Source organism: Clupea harengus, chromosome 20 (genome assembly GCF_900700415.2).
Source record: "Clupea harengus chromosome 20, Ch_v2.0.2, whole genome shotgun sequence".
Lineage (NCBI taxonomy): Eukaryota > Metazoa > Chordata > Actinopteri > Clupeiformes > Clupeidae > Clupea > Clupea harengus.
In genome coordinates, this window is record NC_045171.1 from 3,624,693 (window position 1) to 3,647,860 (window position 23,168).

The 23,168-nt window shown below is 38.6% G+C and overlaps 4 protein-coding genes across 6 annotated transcripts; all 4 read left to right on the top strand.

The window, feature by feature from the left end:
* Positions 1–1,474: 1,474 nt before the first annotated feature.
* LOC105911869 (T-cell immunoglobulin and mucin domain-containing protein 4-like) lies at positions 1,475–6,123 on the top strand. Of its 2 annotated transcripts, XM_031587599.2 has the most exons (12): positions 1,478–1,641; positions 2,045–2,288; positions 2,795–3,136; positions 3,229–3,366; positions 3,451–3,522; positions 3,930–3,995; positions 4,185–4,274; positions 4,526–4,585; positions 4,819–4,868; positions 5,065–5,155; positions 5,322–5,352; positions 5,510–6,123. In XM_031587599.2, the coding sequence occupies exons 2-12, from the start codon at positions 2,234–2,236 to the stop codon at positions 5,628–5,630; spliced, it is 1,116 nt and encodes a 371-aa protein (XP_031443459.1). In that variant the 5' UTR covers positions 1,478–1,641; positions 2,045–2,233; the 3' UTR covers positions 5,631–6,123. The 2 variants fall into 2 exon arrangements, with proteins under 2 accessions (XP_031443460.1, XP_031443459.1); XM_031587600.2 differs by lacking the exon at positions 4,526–4,585 and having other exon boundaries at positions 1,475–1,641.
* A 1,308-nt stretch (positions 6,124–7,431) lies between these two features.
* med29 (mediator complex subunit 29) lies at positions 7,432–10,847 on the top strand. The gene is made up of 4 exons (XM_012840567.3): positions 7,432–7,631; positions 8,304–8,362; positions 8,488–8,572; positions 9,891–10,847. Exons 1-4 carry the CDS (start codon positions 7,473–7,475, stop codon positions 10,116–10,118), a joined length of 531 nt encoding a protein of 176 aa, XP_012696021.1. The 5' UTR covers positions 7,432–7,472; the 3' UTR covers positions 10,119–10,847.
* Positions 10,848–11,122: 275 nt separating this feature from the next.
* Positions 11,123–14,588, top strand: LOC105911479 (acid ceramidase-like). The gene is made up of 13 exons (XM_012840281.3): positions 11,123–11,390; positions 11,580–11,626; positions 11,742–11,832; positions 12,026–12,112; positions 12,212–12,365; positions 12,480–12,525; positions 12,633–12,777; positions 12,869–12,923; positions 13,085–13,166; positions 13,312–13,443; positions 13,716–13,839; positions 13,981–14,037; positions 14,157–14,588. Exons 1-13 carry the CDS (start codon positions 11,319–11,321, stop codon positions 14,244–14,246), a joined length of 1,182 nt encoding a protein of 393 aa, XP_012695735.2. The 5' UTR covers positions 11,123–11,318; the 3' UTR covers positions 14,247–14,588.
* Positions 14,589–16,125: 1,537 nt separating this feature from the next.
* On the top strand, positions 16,126–19,675 carry fgl1 (fibrinogen-like 1). 2 transcript variants are annotated; one of them, XM_042702816.1, is made up of 7 exons: positions 16,126–16,165; positions 17,252–18,083; positions 18,234–18,393; positions 18,509–18,606; positions 18,708–18,796; positions 19,060–19,247; positions 19,384–19,675. In XM_042702816.1, exons 2-7 carry the CDS (start codon positions 18,059–18,061, stop codon positions 19,541–19,543), a joined length of 720 nt encoding a protein of 239 aa, XP_042558750.1. In that variant the 5' UTR covers positions 16,126–16,165; positions 17,252–18,058; the 3' UTR covers positions 19,544–19,675. The 2 variants fall into 2 exon arrangements, with proteins under 2 accessions (XP_042558750.1, XP_042558749.1); XM_042702815.1 differs by lacking the exon at positions 16,126–16,165 and having other exon boundaries at positions 17,228–18,083.
* The last annotated feature ends 3,493 nt before the right edge of the window (positions 19,676–23,168 follow it).

Consider the following 23,168-nt stretch of genomic DNA (forward strand, 5'->3'; position numbering starts at 1 on the left):
AGCCTTTCCTGTCATTAAACCACAAACGTAAGCCAAGTTTGCTAAAAGCTACTGGAACCGTGTTCTATGGCCAGATGACACTCAAGGTTGTTTTGGTGTAAAAAGAAGGATGACTACACCAGAGATGTTACAAGGGAGGAGACAAATCAATGACTCGAGAATGAATGGGGAAAATAAGAGGGAATCCGGAATGCTAAACATGGCGGATTTGTAACTTGAATTGTTGCAATAGTCATAGCCGGGCCAGCAAAAATTGGTGCATGCGCAGTGAGAAAGTCAAGAATAAAGTATTTTCTTAGCTTTTATTTGAGCAGTTGAGGAAACAACGCGCACACTGTTTATGCCAGATTTAAACGTGGATTCATGTGATGTACTGTGTGTGTTTAATGTCTGTTTGAGTTATGGTTCTCTCCTCATTCATTGAGGAGAATGGTGGAGGGTATGTGATGTTGTGAGGCTGTTTTTTCCTCCGAAGGCCCTGGGAACCTCGTCAGGTATACATGGCATCATGGACTCAATCAAAATCTGGCCGCCTCTGCCGAGAAATTAAAACTGGATCATGGTCGGATCTTCCATCAAGACAATGGTCAAAAAACATCCCCATGATAAGATCCACACAATTAGATTACGCAACAGATTAACACAAACATGGTTGGCTCAGTCCCCTGACCAAAACCCCATAGAAAACCTGTGGGATGAGCTAAAGAGGAGACGCAGTGCTGTTTTATTGGCAAAGGGAGGTTGTGCAAACTATTAAATGCAGGGGTGCCAGTAATTGTGAGTAACATCAAATATCAGTAACATCTAGCCTAAAATGTGGTGTAAGTGTTTGGGTGTATACACTCACTATGAGTAACATCTAGCCTACAGCCATCCTAATTTGGGAACTTTTTGTTTTTTATCTTGACAAGCATAGTATTTCTTGTTGGTGTTCTTTCTAATATTGATCACTTGTGCTCTGAGTCATGCCCATCATAATCATCTCATGCATCTAAAAAATGCTGGGTTAAATAACAACCCAAAGTAGAGCAAGAGTATTTTTCTTGTCATTTACCTTTAATTCCTGAACACAAGCAGGACAATTACACTCGCTTAAAATTCATAGATGCATTATTATTTATCATCTCATCATATATCATCTTATGTCCACATGACTGTTCTAACTAAATAGTATCTATGATATCATCAAAGACCAGGTCTGAAGAGTGATATTGAACAGGTTTTGAATCGATACTGCCATCAGGATTTTCTCTGTCTCCAACAAAACAGTAGAAAGATATCAGTTTCTGTAGCAGCAGAATGTGTTAGGAATGTGCTCTCCACTAAACATTGTCATTGTCATTTGAAATTATCAGTTATGGTATCCAACACGATTCTTCCTTCCAGGCCAGCCAGGCTGGATGGGTGGGTTTTTAAGGCCAACATGTAATTTAACTCAGTGTTTTGGTACAGAGTATGTCTTTTCTACATGGTCTACAAGGAAGTGCACTTGCTACATTTCTCAGAGGAACTATTTTCAACTAGTTGAACAGTGATTCAAAGCCTGTTGTATACGTTTTGCTTACATATGCCAGTTGTGTGCCATTTGCAATCTGCTTACAAGTCAAGTTTGGGTCAGCTTTTCTGGGAAATCACCAGCTTGTAAGTTTCAAGGTTTAACTTCTCTGTCAAACTTCCACTTGTCTTAGAAGATCACGTTGTTGTTCTCCAACTGAGAAAGAAAAAAAAATTGCATCCTTGAATTTTTCCCTGACACTTCAATTTGTTTCTAGGTGAGAACATTATGTCTAAACTTCAATGCAAACTATCATTGACACTAACAAGACTGAAGCTTATGGTTAATTTTAAAACTCACAGGACTAGCTGAAATGCTAGAATCCATTTTGACTGCTAAAATGTTCTGATTTTGAAGCTATATTGGGGCTTGCATCATTCTGATGTCCACAGATATAGTTAATATATCTACTAAACTACAAGACTATACATCAGGACATGTCCTAACATAAATATGAAACTATGTTTGGCTCTTTGGGGAACATTTTAGGAAGCGAGAAGAACAGCAATTTCCCCTTTCACCAAATGAGATGTGCCATTCATGCAGAACAGAGATCACGATTTTCACTTCTTGACCTGCTTAACCCAAGATTATTGATGATGTTAGCTGATTCGGGGAGTCACTTGATCAAAAGGGAGAGTTTACAGACAAGCTCAGGAATTCAGAGAGCATTTCACCATGACGAAGCAACAGTTCATCGCTGTCATTTGGCTGCTTCTCGGTCATCTAATTGGTAAGATATCTCATTTGAACAATCTAAAACTGCAACCCCAGATGCAACAAAGCCTACTAATAAGAATGATTGATAACTGCTCTGCAATACGATGTATGTCCGATAACAACATTGTAAATAGATTAAAGGCACTTTCATTAACATATTGTGAGGGTCAAAATGAATGGTTTGTAGACTCATTATGATCAGCAGCGTTTATATCATCAACCACATCAATCTCGAGACAAATGTCAGTAAAAAATATGGACATTTTCAGAACAGTGTTTTGTTACTAACTAGTTAGGCCATTGGATATATACAACTGTACTGCAATTTAAGTGTATAATTCAATGCCCAAGTGGTTATTAAATAATAACATTGACCCATATTGTAAGTTGTAGAACAGTTTATCTCATCTCATATCTCTTTAAGCAATGTTTGAAATGAACTGTAAAATTTTGCTATTGTTTTTTTTTTTAAATGTTAGACATCTATTGGTGTTGTCTTTTGATGTGACTGTTTTTCAGATAATGGATCAGCAGTTACTGTATATGGATATATAGGACAGAGTGTTACTCTGCCTTGCAAATATGATAGCAAATACTACGGCACTTTGTCCATCTGTTGGGGTAAAGGCACACTGCCGTCAAAAGGCTGTGGTAATAAGATTATTCAAACAGATGGCTCAAAGGTGACCGAAAACTCATCTTGGCGATATCAGCTAGTCAACAGACGTGGCAATGTGGGAGATGTTGCTTTAACTATCTTCAGTGCAAGAGAGCAAGACAGTGGAACCTATGGCTGCAGAGTGGACATTCCAGGATGGTTCAATGACCAAAAGACTCATGTGGATCTCCGCGTACGCGCTGGTAAATATGCTGGTGATAAAATGCCATCGTACTAGAAAAAAAAAAACAGATATCAAATTCTGTTTTAATGTTCATGGTATGTTTACTGTCAGCTCCAACAACAACAACAACAACAACAACAACGACAACGACAACGCCGACGACGACGACAACAGAAGCCCCAGCAACCACAACAGAAGCCCCAACAACCACAACAGAAGCCACTACTCTAGAAACTACTGTGGCAACAAGTAAGTCTACACACAACATCATAATGATAAACAAAAGGTTGAGGTGTTTGACTTAATGACTATTAATATTTGTTCTATTTTCAGCTCCTAGAATGACTACAGAATCAACTACTGTAGGAACCACAGCAACCACAGAAACAGCATGGATAACAAACTGTATGTAATGAAAGTGGCATTAAACATTTGTAACTATTTTTGTGACGTATATCACATCTGTGGTTAGATAATGGCTTACAGTAATGAACTTACATCAACACTATGCCCTTCTATTTGCCCATAGTCAGCTCCAGCAACAAAGGACACAATAACACAATTGTGTTACACTCTGAGTAACTAGTAGAGCCAAAGGAAACTAGAATCAATGTCTGGAGATAGCAGAATAGAAAAGTTAAAGTAAACATAATCACAGCTTTAGACAGGGCTGCCTGGAACAACTATGTAATGCCTTTTAGAATGTCAATATTTGCAAGTTGCCCGTTTCACACCCATTTTGTGTACTTTTACATAGAGTACGTGTAGAGTAAAAACCAAGACTTATTGTGGCTGTGTGGATTTTGTTTCAGTCCAAGATCCTACTGTAGAGCTTCTAACCACTACTACTTTGGTAGAAACGACACCATGGCCAACCAGTAAGTCAATAAACATAAAGAATAAATACAAAATGTTAAACGTTAGGGAGAACATTAGAAATGATGCACTACTAATAATGCTCAACTACAAATTATAACTGTCAATAAATAATGCCACATCACATAATTTTTTCGTTTACTCATTTCATTAAACATTCAAATAAAATGCCATTGCTTTTTTTTAACAAGTTGGACAACCAACGCATGCTGAAGATTCATCATCTAAGGCAGCACAGGTGACTGGGATGTCCACTGCTGAACCCTCAACAATACAAACAGGTACCTCGTAATCCTTTCCTTTCAGTATTGCTCTATAATGAAGCCAACTGAAACTAAAGCAAACTGAATCAACTGCAACAAAATAGTGTTTAGTTTGAGGAGAACAGAATTTCTTTATATAACTTTTTTGCTTGCTTTTGTTGAAGTGCATATTTTATAGCGAGCACATTTTATATTTCTAAGCCATAGTTTTAAACCATGTCCATTGCATATATCATGGCATACATTCACATTTTATTTCTGCACAACAGAACAACCAAAGTCGACAGCTGAGGAAACCTTAAGGACAGACACTAGTATGTCTCCGCCAGGTACTGTATGCCTTCATATGCCAGTTAAATGTTTGGTGAAGACATACAGTATACACATTATAACGCACTACTATAACTGAACTTCAGTGTCATAACAATACATTACTGCAGACCTCCAACCAGAAGGAATGGTTTTACTATTAAATGCTGTTGAACTACTGTTTTCACTTGTTTAGTGAAATAATAAACATATTACTTAATTACGTTTCAATTATCATCATTCTACCCTGTAGTTCATGAAACTGTCAACGTGTCAACACCAAGTGATCCAGATATGAAAAAGGTGAACCAAGTATATATTTTGTCTCCTCACATACTATATATTTATACTTAAGGTTTTTAGCTGACCACAAACTGACTATGGTCTCTTGCTGTTGAGATAAGACAAAGACAACAGATGCTCATTGAAGTTGCAAAGTGGTCAAGATGGGGATTATGTTATTGTAATTGTAATGTAATTGGTTTGGCTTTACAAACAGATGCAAGAAAGACATAACATTGTTCAGTGGATCGTGCCAGTTTTGGGAATTTTCATTGTAGTTTCTGCTATAACCATACTGGTGGTCAAGAGTAAGTACCAAATCATTTATCCATATTATGATCATTTCCATTCCATGCCATATTTCATTCTGTCAAATGTAGACCCTTGTGTTAGGCCTACTCTTATTCTAAACATTATGAATTAACAGTTGTGTTCAAATTGCTCTTGGAAATATTTTGTTCTCTTTCTAACTAGAAAAACAGCAGAAAATTGGCTCCTTTACCATGTAAGATAATCCAAAACCACCATTCTAAACAATTTCCAACATTTAAATCCCTGATCTATATGTCCACCTTGGTTACCTAAATATGTTAATATGTTCGATAGGCTAAACATTGGACCAATTTTGTTTTTCAAAAAGTATTTATCTCCTTTTTCCTCAGATTAGAAAAAAGTGTGAATGAAACCCTGTCTGCAAACTCTGACTCTAGCCAAGGCCCACCTAGCAGTGAAATATTGATGGAGCTCATGGATTCCTCGCAGCATCACTTTGTAACACAATGAACTATTTTGTAAAAGTGTAACATTAAACAACATTTACTATTCAATTAACATCATCATAACATGTACACAGAGTAACCCCCCTTGATTCACTGGGGAAATGGCTCATTTATCAACAATCTATAGACATTAGAGATGTGGCTTGACTTTTAATTTAATTAATATATACCTTCATACTTTTTGTTTGCAAAGCTATGATTATTTAACAACTAAACTTGTTTTTTCTATTAACAACCATCATTAATCACCAGTTTTTCTCTAGTGCCTTATCTTTCAGATAGAGGCAAAAAAGATGCAATGATTTAACATCAATTTAAGCATTAAACTTTAAAGAACTTATGGGTATACACTTATAATGCTAATATACCCATCATCAAGCTAAAGTATAAATGTATATGTAAATGTATGTGAATTTTGTGCTTATACTGATTGAAATTGGCCCCAATATATATAAATATGTATGCTGTGTAAACTGGGGAATAAACAATTAAAACAGTTTGAGTTTTTCCTGATTTTTCAGATCACATGTTTAGTTGTGTGGAAAACAAAAAATTAGATGGATTCAAGGAACTCTTTTCGGTTCCATTCGTATAAAGAATACATTTCTAGATGAACCACAGTGCCCCTTATCGCACTAAATGTGTTGAAGTCATATGGATTTACAGGTGAAAGATCATGGAACTGGGTGGAAACACTAACTGAAAGATCGGCACGTTCCGACGGATTTCATGTGAAAACACCACTATTGTACTTTATTATAACAGTATATTATAACAGTCTCACTTGAAACATTTTTATAGAAAAATAATGAGTTCAATAATCTTTCAAGTTTAAAATTAGATGTTTACAAACAATCATCAACACATAAGGCTGAATTACATAAAATGCAGTCTACTAAATAAAACTATAAGTTGATGGGCAGTTGCCTTTGCAGCTCCTTCTTCATTTCCTTGTTTTCTTTGAGGCGGCTGCGTGAGGACCAGGCCTGTTTTGGCCAAGCCTTATGAGACAGATTCAGCTCTCCTATCTGTCCTTCAGCCTGGGAGTCCTCTGGTGCTTCTGTTTTCTGTGAGAAGAGGGAAGCACAAATCACGAAAACATCAGCAACAACATTTCTCACACATTTGGTTTGGGAGGAGTTGGAAAAACACTATGTATCTCTAATATGTATCCTTTTAATTAATATTGAAATGAAAAATGATTGTTATCTTTGATTAAGCTAAATATTCAACTGATAAAGAAGTTGATACATTTCAGAGAGTAATTTACATTCGCTCCCAGTAGGGACAGACTTTGCTTTACTTCGTGGGACTGTCCTCTTTGTCCTTACTGCAACAAAAGTTATACTCAGTAGCCTTCATTAATCCTGGGAGTTTTGACAATGTAATTGCAAACTATTTTGTAGAGCAGGGAAGCGTGCATCAGGTCCAACAAGTGTGTCCAATGCATTATAATAATAATAATAATAATAATAATAATAATATGACCCATATTGTTTAACACATTACCTAAGGGCAATAATAATGTACTGTAATGTAACGCTTATATTGCACACCATTGACTCACAATTCAGTCAAACACAAAGTTATTCATGATCAGGAAACATTTGAGTTGTAAAAGGAATGAAGCAGTTCGTCTGGTTATGACAGCCTTAGTTTTTGAATATTGAGACTAATAAGACGGACCTAAATATTTTATTCATTAATTTTGCTCTTTACAATTCTGAGTGGGGCAACATTAACATGACTACATGGTCAACATGACTTTAATCCAGTTGGTGGCGGTAATGAGCCCTTTTATAAAATATCATTCCTGAAGAAAGAAGCCGAAAGAAACATAAATACCATGGCGTCCCAACAACAGCCTGGTGGAGTTGCTCCTCAGGGTGGTCCACATCAGCCAGCAGGTCTTCAGCAACCTCAGCAACAGCTTAGTCAACAACAGGACTTTGATCCTGTTCACCGTTTTAAAATGTTAATACCACAACTAAAGGAGAGCCTTCAGGTAAGTCCTTTGTTTGAGTGCAAGCATGTAGCTAACGTTAGTTCAGTTAAGCTAAAGGTAACCTAGCTAGCCGAAGCATTTTGGTTTAGCTGACGTATGCTGCAGAAGTAGCCTACTTAGACATTAGAACATGAGCATGTTGAGATGTAAATTAAACACTGTGCTATACATGTGCATGTTTACGCTTAAAGTGGAATAGCTGGCTAATGTTAAACAAGCTATTAGCTAGCTAGAGAGTTAGCCACTCTCCTTATTCTACGTACACAATACTATCACTCTGGTTAAGGATGAGGACTTTAACATAAGCGTTACTGTACTCCAGAACCCGTAGCAGTTTACTGTGTTGGGGAAGAAAAGGTCTGCAAACCTCTTTGATGCAGGAATCAGATCATACGACCCGGCTAACTCTCCCAGCTAACGTTACTCAAGTTCTCTAGTGGGTGCTTAACTTAACGGTGTATGAGTTTGACATATGTTGATGCGAAGCGACGTGGTATTTCTCGAAAAAACTTTTGTGTATGTAGCGTTAGAAGAACTAACGTTTTCATCATAAACGGGCTTGTGATTTGTGAAGAGGTGTCGTCTCTTCAACTCTGATTCATCTTCTAATAAAAATGTTGTTATATTATGTGTTCGGTTGTCTTAACAAGCCTTTTCATTCATCCTTACCAGAATGTCATGACCATTGCCTCTTTGAACTTTCAACACAACACAGCAATTGACAATGGGATGTGAGTATCCTCATAGAAATATACAATGTGTTAACATCACTATTTTTTCATGTTAATGTGGATGTCCTTATATGTTTGTGTATGGGTTCATAATTTAATTTACTTTAACATTGTCTCCCCTACAGCAAAAGCAATGATGCTGCGGTACAGCGTTTTGATAAAAGCCTTGAGGAGTTCTATGCTCTGTGTGACCAGGTTGAACTCTGCTTGGTAAGGATGCAAAGATGGTCTACATTCAGTAACACATATTTAATCATGCATGTCAGATCCATGCTTAATGTTGCTTATGGCACACCCTTAACTCTTGCCCCTGAGCCACTGCTTTAAAACTTGCATGTGCACGGTTCAACGTGCACAAGTCCGCACACACATCATTTTGGTTGCTATGGGGACAGTCAGTGCAGACTTCTGTGTGTTGACTGCGCGTGTGCATGCAAAGTTTAAAGCACTGGCTCAGGGTCGAGAGAAAACCAAATCTACTTACGCTATTTATTCATTTAGCAGACATTTTTATGCAAAGTGACTTAAAGTACAATGCACATTTTCATTGGTATGTTGGACATGGGTATGTCCCTAGGAATAAAACTACTGGGGATGCGCTGATAAAATTAGTTTAGTTTATTTCATGCTTCAGTGAGTCATAGTTTATTAGATTACCAGCAAAGGAATTTTAAGGTAGGTAACTATCGCTATTTAGATAGAGGAGTAAACAGTTATGAAGCGTTAGAGAAAACTATAGACCTATAAAAAAATAAGTCAGAGACATTATTCAAAATGCTGTGATTGAGCTTGTGCGCTGAGAGACGTGTCCACAACTGCAAAACTAGTATACTTTGGTGGCACAAATACGCACGTACCTATCCGCGCAGACGTTTTGGACTATACTTCAGCCCTTAGCTTACTGAATCAACAGTCTAGTGCTGATGTTTCTCAAACAATGGTTTATCATGGAAGGTGATCACCATCTTTATCTGTATCTTGTCATAACCTATTCAGGCAAAGCAAACTGTTTTGTATGTTCCTGAGACACCACCTTTCATACGGTGGGCTGGCAGTTTATTGGGTCAATCATCTTTTTCAAATGAAAGAGTATCTTTTTGTTATGAGGACATGATTTTTACATCATTAAGACAGTCTAGGTGAAACTATCTTGAAAGTGTGTTTAGGCTGTATATGCTCAAGCAGGGTTGTGTGGGACAAATTAAATGCAGTTGTATTAAGTTTGTTATTATTATTTTAGTTTATTAAGTTTCATAATGCTATAGTCCATGTTTAGACCGTAGACCATGTCCTTATTCAGAATGATTCTGTCTCTGCCTTTCCTATCTATTTTAAGCAACTCATCTGAATCGGATGTTTTGAATGTTGCATCATGAGGAGGGAAGGGTGTTCATGACTGTTGTATGCTACCAATGTTTGGGAGTAGCTGCCAAGACTACATAGCATTTCAACCTGTACTCATACATGGCAGCCCTCCTGATTTTCTAATTTGAGGCCTCTCTCTCTTTCTTTCTCTCTCTCTCTCTAGCGGCTTGCCCATGAGTGCCTTTCTCAGAGCATCGACAGTGCCAAACACTCACCTAACCTGGTCCCCACAGCCACCAAGCCAGACACAGTGCAGACCGAATCTTTGTCCTACTCCCAGTACCTCAGTATGATTAAATCACAGATATCTTGTGCAAAGGACATCCATAATGCTCTGCTGGAGTGCTCAAAGAAGATATTGTCTAAGAACCAGCAACAAGGGATCATGTGATTATGGACATGTACAGAACAAAGTGGTTTTTTTTTTCTTTTTTTCTCATAGTTGTTTATTTACATTGTCAGTTTTTCAAATAAAAAATAAAGCACACAGAGATGTAATTGTACATATTCTACTCTTGTACTGAACCTGTGCGTCTTATTCTTTGCCAAGACAAATACTACGCAGTTAGTACAGTACAGTTCCTCACAAGGTGACATTCTGATAAAAACAAATATTGAAGGACTGTTGATTTGCCTCCCTTCCATAGTCTTATGACTTAACATTGTATAGTTTAAAGAACCACTTGTAGTAGTCTAATTGGTGTTTTGGGTGATTATTATGAACGGTGACCTTATGGTGCTTCAGACAACTGAATACCCCTGTCCCTACTTATCTTTATAGATCTACTGATTTGTTACGCTTATGATATAATGGAAGCATTAGTAACCTAGCGGTAGTGTTGGAAGTAGTTTCAAGGACAATCCTCGTGGTCGAGCAACTCGTTCAAGAATCAGATGACGTCACCCCCACACAAGTTTGAAGATTATCGTTCAGCCTTCTCAAACAGTTGCACAGCGCACTTTACACATTTCACTTTCTCCAGCCGCTTTCGCTCTTACTGTGCTTCCCGTTTGGTATTTGTGGCATTTGACTGATTTTGTGCAGCAAACGCCACATTTGGTCTAAAAAAAACCCTGCGGGCTCAATTTTCAGCTAGCTTACTTTTGAATCTTAAGCCTGACGAACAAACCTCTGCAGCAGCTCAATTTAAGTGAGTATGTGTGATGCACTGAGAATATAGATAGGGATTTAATGCCCCTAGTCTTCTAAAACAGTGCAGATATGTTTACATTTGAATACATTACATAGCAGACCACTCACAATCACATGATGACATAGGAGAAGGCAAGGTCTCTTCCTTGTTTATCAGTAGGCTGTCACGTGTTGAAACTGCGTTACCCCCCGGAGTTAGGTTACATAAAATCTGTGTTTGTAATGAGGCACATTTTAACTGTATGGCACGTTATTAAATTACCAAAAAAGATTTACATGTAAAACTTAACATATATGATGTGATATATGTTTGTTGTTTTTTTTACACACAAACGTTTGTCTGCCCGACTCACCCTCGAGTGATTGGTACATTCCATTGTCGATTTAATTGAGCATCGCTTTCTCTGATAGCGCGACAACATTTGGATTCGAAGAGGAATGAATTCGCATAGGCTTTGCTGCGCTCTTTGGACGTTCTATGCCATTATATTGACACGATGTCTTCATGGGGTCGGTGATTTTTGTTGTTGTTATTGATGCCTAAACTTCCGTTGTCTCATATCGACTTTGTGCCCAACTGGCAACTTCCTGCGTGTTCTACTGTACTGACAGTAACTGTACTTCTACTGACTAACGTTAGCTTTTTCGAAGTCCACAATGAAAAAAATCTCTGTCGTTGTGTCTTTTCTGTTGTTGTAGCAAACCGAAGAATGCAGGACTGGCATGTACCCACCCAATGGGCCGACGTAAGGGTCCAATGTTTGTTGGCTAAACGTGTTCTGTTCCTACGGTGGTACATCTAGCTTGGCATGGGCACTGTGCATTTGCATGTGCATCTCATTGATATAAACCTTTGTTTAGGTTCAAAGGAGATGTTCCATGGTATACTGTAGATCTCAACGAGCCGCCCGTTAAAAGATGGAATGGAGTGGTCAAAGACAAGAAAAATGAGGTACGTTGTGAAGTTTAAAGCTTCAGATGCTGCTTCCGACTGAAGTGCTTAACCCTCCTAATTGTATTTGTTTATTTCTGCACAGTTATATCTAACTTAAAAGAATACATTTCATCAAACCTTCAAACTAATGCAATTGTGGCGAGTGAACATATAGCCACATTTGCTACAATGACGTGTTTGTCTTTTTCAGCTTGTAGCAGTGATGCAGGCCATAAAGGAACTGGCTAATAGTTTAGTTCATAGTGGAAGACTTGTTGACCTGGTGGACAACGTCTTGGTAAGATTGTATGTTTCATACCCTCGCAACAGAAGTCTGAATTGTAAAATTCAACTGGATGTTTGTGGATATTGAAGGCTGAATACATCTTTTTGGCAGCCACTGATGTTGGATACATTGCCCTACCCTTTTAATGAGGAGATCCGTGGAATAGCAATATCTTCAGGAGCTCCTGTAGGAGAAGTTATACTCTTTAACATCTTCTACGAGGTCTTCACTGTGTGTACATCGGTGGTTGCAGAGGATACAAGTGGTAAACATATAGTAAAACTTCAGTGTGTGATTTGTCCGTTTCATTTTGTCAATTGAATGACAAAAAATGGATGGCATATAGCATTGACCGTGTCATGCATGGTTTTCTCTGTAGGTAATCTGTATCATGGGCGGAATTTGGACTTTGGTTTGTTGATGGGGTGAGGTGCTTTTATTGATTTATTTTTATATTTGTCCTTGGTAAGAGTTTTTAACTGAAATTCTGATAAATTACCTGTTTTTAAATACTTTCTTGCTTATGTGTCAGATGGAATCACAAAAACCATTCCTGGATAATAACAGACAAGCTTAAACCTCTTGCTGTCAATGTTGACTTCAAACGAAACAATGCTACTGTTTTCAAGTCCACCAGCTTTGCTGGATATGTTGGCATGTTGACCGGCATCAGACCTGTAAGTACAAAATAATTGTAAGAGTGTGCATGGTCAAGTTCAGCCTCTTTCAGACAGCGAAATGCCAACTTCATGTTGTTTTTATCTGCAGAAACAGTTCACCCTGACAATGAATGAGCGTTTTAACTTTGATGGGGGATATGTAGGTCAGTGTCTGAAAGTATTTTTGCAAACACATTCATATTTTTGCGTGTTGAGGCCTAGCTGCAATGTCTGTTTCATTTATCGTGGATTACAGATGGGATCAGAGACTTTTATTTTTCTACATAACAAAACAACATTTTGCCTTCCTTCCTGGTTTCAACAGGGATCTTTGAGTGGATCTTGGGGAAGAGAGATGGCATGTGGATGGGCTTCCTCACACGCACAGTCCTAGAGAATGTCACCAGGTACAGCGACATTTTTAAACACTTCTCTGGACACTTCATATCTACAGTGACATTTTAAAACACTTCTCTGTACACTTCATTTCTACCTGAGCCCTACAAGGCAGACCTGAGAAAAGCACAACCCAATCTCGCTTCCTTTATTCAGTTACGAGGACGCCAAAACCCAGCTTGCTCTTACGAAGTTACTGGCACCTGCTTACTTCATACTTGGGGGAAACCAGACTGGACAAGGCTGTGTGATCACCAGAACAAGAATCAATGCCTTGGATGTTTGGGAGTGAGTACACCTCGGAGAGCAAATGTAGCTCTTTACATTTAGTCATTTAGCAGACGCTTTTATCCAAAGCGATTTACAAGGATGTATACACATTTTTCATTTACACTGATGGCACACTGCACATCAGGAGCAATTAGGGGTTCAGTGTCTTGCTCAAGGATGCTTCGACAGGGAATCGAACTAGCAACCTTCTGATAGCAACCGACTTCTGTGTCGCTTTGCCTTGTTTGGGACGAGTTATTAGCTGAGGAGTGATTTTGTTTCTGTTCTAGGATTGACCTGAAGCTTGGAAGGTGGTATGTGCTTGAGACAAACTATGATCACTGGGAGGAGCCTTTCATATTGGATGACCGCAGGACACCGGCCATGAAGTGCATGAATAAGACTACACAGGCTGTGAGTAATTGGTCTCTAATTATAGCAGACTGCGTAAAAGAGTTGAAACACAATTCAGTTCACCTAATATTTTACACATCTCATGTCTAATTTTACATATGCCATTCTGATGGTAAATTTAATTTTGCTTATTTTCCTCAGTATATTTCCTTTAAAACAATGTATGATGTTCTTTCAACCAAACCAGTCCTTAACAAGGTAAGAAAAGAAACATAAATGAACAGCCTTTTTTCCAGTGTCTTGTCTCACTCAAAGAGTTTTTGTTTTTGAACTGTATTGGTGTAACCATTCAACCGTGTATTCAACTCTCTCTATAGCTGACTACCTACACCACTCTAATGGAAGTATCCTCGGGCAAACTGGAGTCCTTCCTCAGAGACTGCCCTGATCCGTGCAGTCCGTGGTGATCAGGGCGCTAACACCCCATGCTAGCACCCTGTACAGATGGCAGTATTGAAGATCATGCGGTGATGTCATGTAATGACCCTCACCACACAGTATTCTTGCCACATCCTCAGCCAATATAATTTCTTGTCACTACTGAAGTGATGGCCAATGCAGTTCAGTGTTTGGGAATGAGCCTCGGTGTCATACATACTGTGCTACCTCTACATGTTGCAGTATATACTTGTTTTAGACTACTAAGCTATTCATCAAATAATTCTCCCAAACCATTGTCTTTACCAAATATGTAAATAAACGTTGACTTTGATATGTGTAATGGCTTTGAAATAAAATTATTTATGTGACTGGGTTTGTGTTCTGTTTCATGTAACTATACAGGAATTTAGTTATCCATAGCTGTGCGGACTCCTTTTTTATATTGATTTGTATACCCTTCATCCAAAGTGTATGGTACAAAATAGCCGGTATTACTCCAAAATAAAAGTCCTTCCGAACGCTGCAAAGAGATGACCTAGTCCTACCCAATGTTGAAAATGTGAGACTCATGTCTTAACAGATTTATTGTTATCCTCATTGCTCTATTGCTAGGTATGTGTCTGCTGAACAGTGTTGTGCATGAATGAGTTCAAAAGAACGCGTTCATTGAACACGTTAATTTTTATGAGAACGGTGAACTGAACGCAACCTAATGACAAATAATGAATTTGAACGGTGAACACGTTCATATTATCTGAGGTCCAGCGCCACTGATAAAGTTTCCGACAGTAAAAATCTCACCTTTCTGTGCAAATTATGTCCTCCTGAAAAATTTGCAATAATAAAAAAACCGTTTACATGTGTCAATATGAAGTGCAGTTTAAGGCAAGGTAATGGTGGATAAAGTTTTCTTTAAAAAACAAGTTAAGTCTTTCATTCTCACTTTCCACCTTAAAACTATGAAATTAACTGAACTATGAACTAGTTCAGAATTTAAATGGTGAACTATGAACGTGAACTATTCATGTTTACTTGTATGAACTGAACTTTGAACTAGTTCATGAGAGGTGTGAACTTGCACAACACTGCTGCTGAACATGTGATGAATACCCCCCCCCCCCCACTCCCCCCAATGTAGGGTCCCACTGGTTAGTAAGTATCTGGAAAAATCCTAAATGTTGCTATTTTTCCTTTCAGAATGGAATTCTGTTTAGTAGAAAATAATAATAATAATTCATTTCATTTGCAACGCACTCTTCATTCAGAAGAATCCCAGAGTGCCAACATATTAGAAACCAGGGGCGGCTCGTCCATAAGGGCGATTGGGGCGACGCACTGCCTAGGGAAAAAAAAAAAAAAAAAAAAACCTCCAGATGTATAAACGCAATATCCTTGTAAGTCGTGTAAATGACATGTACATTTAAATGTAATCATTTTTTTTCTGTCGGATTCTACCACTAGACCGTGTGCTCTCCCTCTGTATGTCATTGTCGAATCAGGTAACAGTCGTTCAGTCAGCCTAAAGTCGTGCTTCAAATGGCCCCGCCCCTTCTGGGGCGATTTGGGGCGAAATGAAAATCGCCCCAGACCTCTCCCATTGACTCCCATGCTAAATCCATTTTTTTTTCTCACAAAACAGAGCTCTCAATGCATTCTCTATGGCTTCCGGGAGGGCTCGCCCCTCCATGTCGTGTCATAAGTAGTGGACGTAAAAGCCTATACGAACGTCATACAGCTTCGACGGAGGCATATTCTGTCAAGATGGCTGCCCAGTCCAGTAACTCGATTCGCTCTTTGACAGAAACTCCTTTTTAGTCGGCGTACTAATGAAGATAAATTGACAACAAAACAATTAGGACTTCCTAGACCAAATGTATCCATTCAAAAGGTTTCTACAAAGGGAGGGAAATCCTACATCCATGAATTGGAACGAAAGAAAAACGCGGTCTGTATTTCATATACCACTGTCACTTTTCATAGGTTTCACAGTGTGTTTCACAGTTCGCTTCTTGCACTAACACTGAATATTTTTTTATGTGATGACTTATTTTGCTTTTGTAAGCCAATACTTTCAAGATCAGTCAATAAACATTGTTGGTTTTGACTTATGTTACCCCTTCTTTATGATGTTACTGGACATATCATGTGTCCTGTTAAGCTATGTTACATCATACAACATTTGAGACACATGGATAATGAAAAAGTGGGATAATTTAATGTGGAGCCACATCATGTTTGCTTATGAAGGCTCCTGGATGCAACTTTCTTCCATAGCTTTCCACCTGTAACTTGCTACTCTAGCTATGTAGCAAGAGGGGACATATTACTGTTGTGTGCTGCCAATAGTGGACAAAAAGGTATTGCTGTATGAGTTAATCAGCTAACTTAATGTACCTACTGAATGGGTCGCCTTAATCATTATCAAAAAAATTGCCCCCCCTGAGAATTTTTTCAGGAGCCGCCACTGTTAGAAACTAACTATAATAATAAAATAAAAATTAGTTAACATAAGCATTATAGAAAACTTAGTGGCAGTGATTTAACACAAGGCTAGAAATGCCTTCCTGAATAAAAAATGTTTTTAGTCCAGCTTTAAAGGAGTCTAGTATTGAAATGTATGTTTGTCTAAGGTACTTGTAAGGCGTATCTTGGTGATAATGAAAACTCAAAACAACTTGCTCACCTTCCCTTGGGCACAGACTGTTTTCATTCGCTTCAGGTCCATTTTTCCCATTCCTCTTTTATATCTGTGGCTAATCAGGCATCCCATCTCAATCACAGTCCACAGTAGAACTCTGAAAGATTTAGCAACCTGTTTTGTACACATTTCTATGTACAATTTATTAACCACATTTCACAAAAGTCAATAACTATTTGTATGTTGATGAAAAAGGTGAAGATGTCTTATTTATAAAATAAATATTTGTTGTTTTCTTTGTAATGAAAGTAAGGCCTTAGGACACGGAAACAAGACGTTATTTCTTTGGTCTTCCTCTGTGTCAAGTAACTGCAGAAATTACTCAACCCTTAGGACTTCCCTGCTCGCTGCCAGGATCCAAGGATCCTACTGCACAGGGAGACATTTCATAGTTTTCTTGTGGAGAGTGAGGACAAGACTGAGGGCATCTTTATTGGTGCTAGATTTTGTGCTTTCAACTATTAAACAGAGGAGCTCTTCGGAGTAACATATCTGTGGATTTCATCATGGTTAAGATTAAACTAGTGAACTTTCTGATTTGGATTTCTTTCATTTTTAATGTGTCTCATTCTGTAAGTACTAACTTTTCAATGAGAGAATGTTTGCTTTTTTCTGTTAATTCTTATCTGACAAAGTATGTGGTATTCAACAACTACACATTCGTACTGAATATACATGTGATTTATCTATGCCTAGTTTAATAACATCTCTTAACAACCTGTCACCCAATTAAGAACAACTTTATTAATTTATTTGGACAGACCTCTTAAAGGACCTTTCTTCCTGAGCAGCATTAGACACAAATTACCCGCGGATATAGAACCTCTATACTGTGTATATGCCTTTACCAGGGGAAATAGAACCTCTATACTGTGTATATACCTTTACCAGGGGAAATAGAACCTCTATACTGTGTATATACCTTTACCAGGGAAAAAAGAACCTCTATACTGTGTATATACCTGCTGTGTGTTTGTATGCGTGTGAGCCCAGGTCCCAGACGAGTGCCAGACGGAGACAGAAAGGCTCCGCATTCAGCTGAAGAACCTGGAAATTCGTTTTCAGAAGCAGCAACAGCAAATCCAGCACTTTCGCACCCTTAGGGACAAGACATCAACAAATGTGGATGATTTTATTGAGATGCCTAGTCACACTGAATATACTGGTAAAGGGCGCTTATGTGTGTGTGTGTGTGTGTGTAGTGGGGTCTTGATTTGTTGAACTATGTGTATGTGGGCAATATGTAAAGTTTATACTTTAATTCAACTGCAAAAACAATGTTTGAGGGTTTAAAAGATGATATTGTATTGGTCAGACTGTGCACAGATCTTTAACAATGGCAGTAAGGCAAGTGGATTTTACATGATCAAGCCCATTAGGGGGCCATCCCAGATAAAGGTGTACTGTGACATGTCTGAGGGGGGTGGATGGACAGTCCTCCAAAGACGCACAGATGGCAAAGAGAATTTTGAAAGGTAAGAGGGATGTGATTTGCAATTTTAAAGGATGAGGCTCTTTTATCATAAATATTTTAAAAGAACAAAATGGTCATAATGATTGATCATTTAACAAGACAAGTTGTTTTCAAAGGGGATGGGATGACTACAAGAAGGGTTTCGGGGACATGGAATCAGCAAATGGGGAATTCTGGTTGGGAAATGACAATCTACATTATTTGACTTCACAAGGTAAACTAATTTCTAAAACATCAAAGTGCAATAGCACGCGATAAAGAGCAGTGTGTGCAACTGAAAAATTGAATTTACTGATTCATGTTTTCACTGTGTAGTTGATTATGACCTAAGAATCAACATGGAGGACTTTGATGGGATCCAGCGCTATGCAGTCTATGACAAATTCAAAGTTTCAAGTGAGGAGGTACTGTCTTTGTTAACCTGCAGATAAATTAGAGCAATATAAGCAATTTCAGTGAACTCTGATTACAACTCTATGAAAGAAGAAATAACATGAGTCATTGTTTTCTCCTATAACAGTAGACCTACTATTCGCTGTAATTTAATAGATAATATGCATATATTCTATCTTGCCAAATTGTTCTGAAAACCAACCAATCAATTTACATCATACATTTTGATCAATGAATAAGGTACTTCCAATTGACATGTAGATTTTTTTTAAAGGAAAAATATCAGTTGAACTTTGGGAAGTACAGAGGAAATGCTGGGAACTCACTGGGAGGAAGCTACCATCCTGAGGTGCAGTGGTGGGCCAGCCATCAAGGCATGAAATTCAGCACCTTTGACAATGACAACGATCGCTATGACCGCAACTGTGCCAAGGAAGACAAGTGTGGCTGGTGGTTTAACAGGTATACTACTCTAACCTTGACACTACTTGGTCTCCTGCACTGTCACTTTCAGTTTACAGACATGAAAGAAGATATAGAAAACGGTCGATTTCCCTAAGATGTGAAATTGTATGTTCGTTTCATCTTTTGCCACTAGATGTCACTCTGCCAACCTGAATGGAGTGTACTATCAGGGTCCATACAGTGCTGTGACTGACAATGGGATAGTCTGGTACACATGGCATGGATGGTGGTATTCCTTGAAGGCTGTGGTCATAAAGATCCGACCTGCACAGTTTGAGCCAAATGAGGTGTAGCAGGAGATGTTTTACAATCTTATTAAGGGAGATCCCAGAATGTCTAATTGATTAACCGCAGCTAAATATTATAACCAAACAAACACAAATTAAGTGCTTTACTATACCCCTAATAAAGATATCAAGATTCAAGGTCTCTTGGTTTTGCTTTATTTCAAGAGATGTGCGTTTTATGAAATAGTGTTAAGAGTGGAGACTTTTTGCATCTCACAATATGCCTGTTTTTTTTTTTTTTAAGTTTACCCAGTGTCATACTTTTTATAAAAACAAAATTCTGATACTGCAGTAGGCTAAAGGTATCAATGCGGGTAATGGGTTAGTTCGAGCCTAGCGTGAAGCAGCATGTGGATCGGGATTAGAGTTTAGCATAAAATCTAATAGACTGCCCTACGACGTCATTAACTTTTCTCATTATCTCATTCTCAACGCCATCCTTTCCTCAGGTGAAGAAGAGGAAGAGTTTAAAAGTAGCCACCAAGACGGCGCACGAGATGTCATAGTTTGCTCTGTAGTAAAACGTTGGACGACACGCCGAATAATTTACGTTGTAAACCAAGAGGTGCTTCTTAGATTCAACAAGTGTGCCTATTATCAGGAGTATGTCTGAAAATAACTGACTTCCGAAAAGCGACAAGCCGACATTCAGTTAAAACAGATCAACACCTGAAATCGTAGCCTAATCAGTCTTTCAATGGCTACAGGCTAACAAGTTGTTGTGGCAGTTTTAACTGATCTTTTGACTGCAACCCCTGGATCAGTTCCCGAGATACCTGTTTTTGTTACTTATTTATAGGTGTTGGAATTTCTCCCGAAGAACTCCACTAAGGTTAGTTTACTCAAACTGATTGGTATAGAAGTAAATGTTTGTCCAGCTCAGTTCACATCTCTCTATGCCAATTTTACCAAAGGTTTGATTTGCTTTTGCATCCTTTGTGTGCGGAACCTATAGGTCCGCTTGGTTTGGCCACTTTATTTGGCATATTAACGAATAAATTAACTTGACATTGAGTCAGCGTGAGTGTTTAAAAAGTGCGCCATCATATGAATAACGTATAGGGTGTATTTAGATTTACAGAGCATACGGCGATGCTGTTCAAAGAACTATATGTAACTTTAGGCCTATGTATGTTTGTATGTGGACTGATAAAGCCAATTGTCCATTGATTCTTATTGAATATTGATGGAACGTCCCCACAATAATGTAGTCGGTCATTATGTGTTTTTAGATGAGATTGAGATGAAAATGAGAATTTATTTTGGTTAACTTTGATTAGTTGTTGAAGGGGAAGAATGTGTCCGGCAGTCCATGTGCAGCAGATGATCCTGTCCACGTTTAGGCCCACTATTTGTTTACTCTCCGGACTTGATCTATGTTTAGAAATGGTGGCAGGCAATCAGAAACAGCTGTTTGATGTGTGGTAGTCAGGTGCAGAAGACGGCTTTGGGTGGTACTTCATAGGAAGTAGGCTGAGCTCATGAGAAACAGGAGCCTGAGAGGAATGACTTACTTGAAATAAACGGCCCCCATGGTATTTGCGTTGCCCTGTGATGGTCCGCACTACGGCGTACCATAAGCAGCTTGACAGGGATTTGAGGGTTTGTTCTTCACTAAAAAGCCTCACACTGGCAGCAGATTTTAGGTCCCTGGGCTGGGCTCTACTTGAGACGGGTTAGCTGAAGTTAATCCAATAAACACAGTGTGGTTATGTAACAAATGGGGGTCTGCCTGAGTGTGGAATTTGTGACTGAACATAAAAAGTGTAAATTATGTATTTATTTCTTGTCTAAACCTATACAAATGATACACTTGAATCCCTTGTATGAAATCAAGATGTAAAAAAAAAAAGACATAGGTCTGTATATTTTCAATTGCAAGTCCTAACAAGCTATACCAGAGAGATGTTTTTGTAGGGTGCACAGTGTATCTATGTCACTGAGCTTCTTTAGGTTAAACGTGGGGCCCCGTGAGTCTGCCGTGGCTCTGCATCTGGGACTTTGAGGAACTGTCAGGGGCTTTTTGGAATTTTCCAGAATCCTCAAATGCCCGTGCAGGTGTTGGCATGTTGTTTTGAACCCTGTTTTGGTGTCTCTATTTGTCCAATGACTTACAATCCTTTGTGCTGTCAATCACTAGAGCTCAATGTCCATGGTTTATTTTGATGCTTTAAAAAACACACAGTTATCATAGTTATCATACCAGTATATTTAACTCTCTACAAGGTGTGTGTGTGTTTTATTCCAATTTATTTGACTTAAATAGGTCCATAATGTGTCATTGTAAATACTTAAACACTTATCACTGGTTCCCTTGCTATGTGTTGCTATGCTATCATGTGGCAAGAGTCTCCCTTGACTGTGTAGTAAGGCTATCTGAAGTGTAATCTTAATCTTGATCATTGATACATCGCTGAGCTCACCAAAAGAGAAATGTAGAAATATATAATTCACAAAAGACACAGAAAATGTCTGTTTGTTGTGACTCTAAAAATGCAGCAAATGTAGCCAGGCATTATCATGTCTGCTCTGAAGTATTACATTTCCTCTTCCCAATAATTTTCAGACTAATTATCCTCAATAGTTCACGGGGTAGGACTGAAATCCTACAAACACAATAGAGTTTTGCTCACACAGAGAAGATTAACACTAGGGGATATTTGTGCAATATTATCTGAAGCTTTTTATCAGGTTCAACAGGCCGGCATTGAAATAACTCTCTTTTAAAGTCCGCAGTTGTTGTCATGGATTATATAATCCAGGAGACAATGGTTTTCTACTGGTATTTGCCAAGTGTGGGCTGAGACTGTCCCTCTCCATTTAGATCTAAAGACCTTATTTGGATTAGGCAGAAATAGAACTGTTCTTACTGTGACACGGGTCAGTTCTTCGGGCCTCTGGTTTACAAGTTCATGCCCTTGGCTCTCCATTATATAATTGGAGATTCTGGCGAGTAGTTCTTCAGTGTTGGCCAAACACTGTACTGTGATGCAATTAATCTAATGGTTTAAGCTAATAGTCTTAATGCAGTGCAGAATCAACAGAAAAGACCCAGCACTTGCAATGTTTGTCTTTAGTGGTTCTTACTGCTGAGCACGCGAGAGAGGTTGTGCTGATGCCATTGCATACTTGCCTTGATATGTGACGTAGTAAGATAAAGGTTTGTTCTTTTCCCATTTGTTAAGTAGTTAGCGACAGAGTAGTATCTTGTGAATGTCCTTTTAAATGATACTCTTTGTTACAGTACCTCCAGTCTCCGGTATCTCCCAACAAGCCTATGGAGCTTACTACATTTTTTATGATTTCTCAGAAGTGTGCATTCATGTGTGGGGGATCAAATTGTTTTCTGTGGTTTCAGTTTCAAGTTCAGACTATTAAAACACACAAACACGCACACGGGTCCATGCCTCAATGAAGGGTGGGCTTGGTTAGCTGCTTAGCAACTCTGCATGCTGAGTTTGGCAGGCCACTCCCTCCTCCACAGTAACCCCCCCCCCCCCTTACTGACTGGGCTTAGGCATGGATAAGGTGACCAGTTACTCTCCCAGTAAACTTAGCACTGGGATAGCACGTGGAGCTGACTGAAATCCTTAAACAGCCAAGAGCGCGTGTATGCATATCAGTGTGAGTG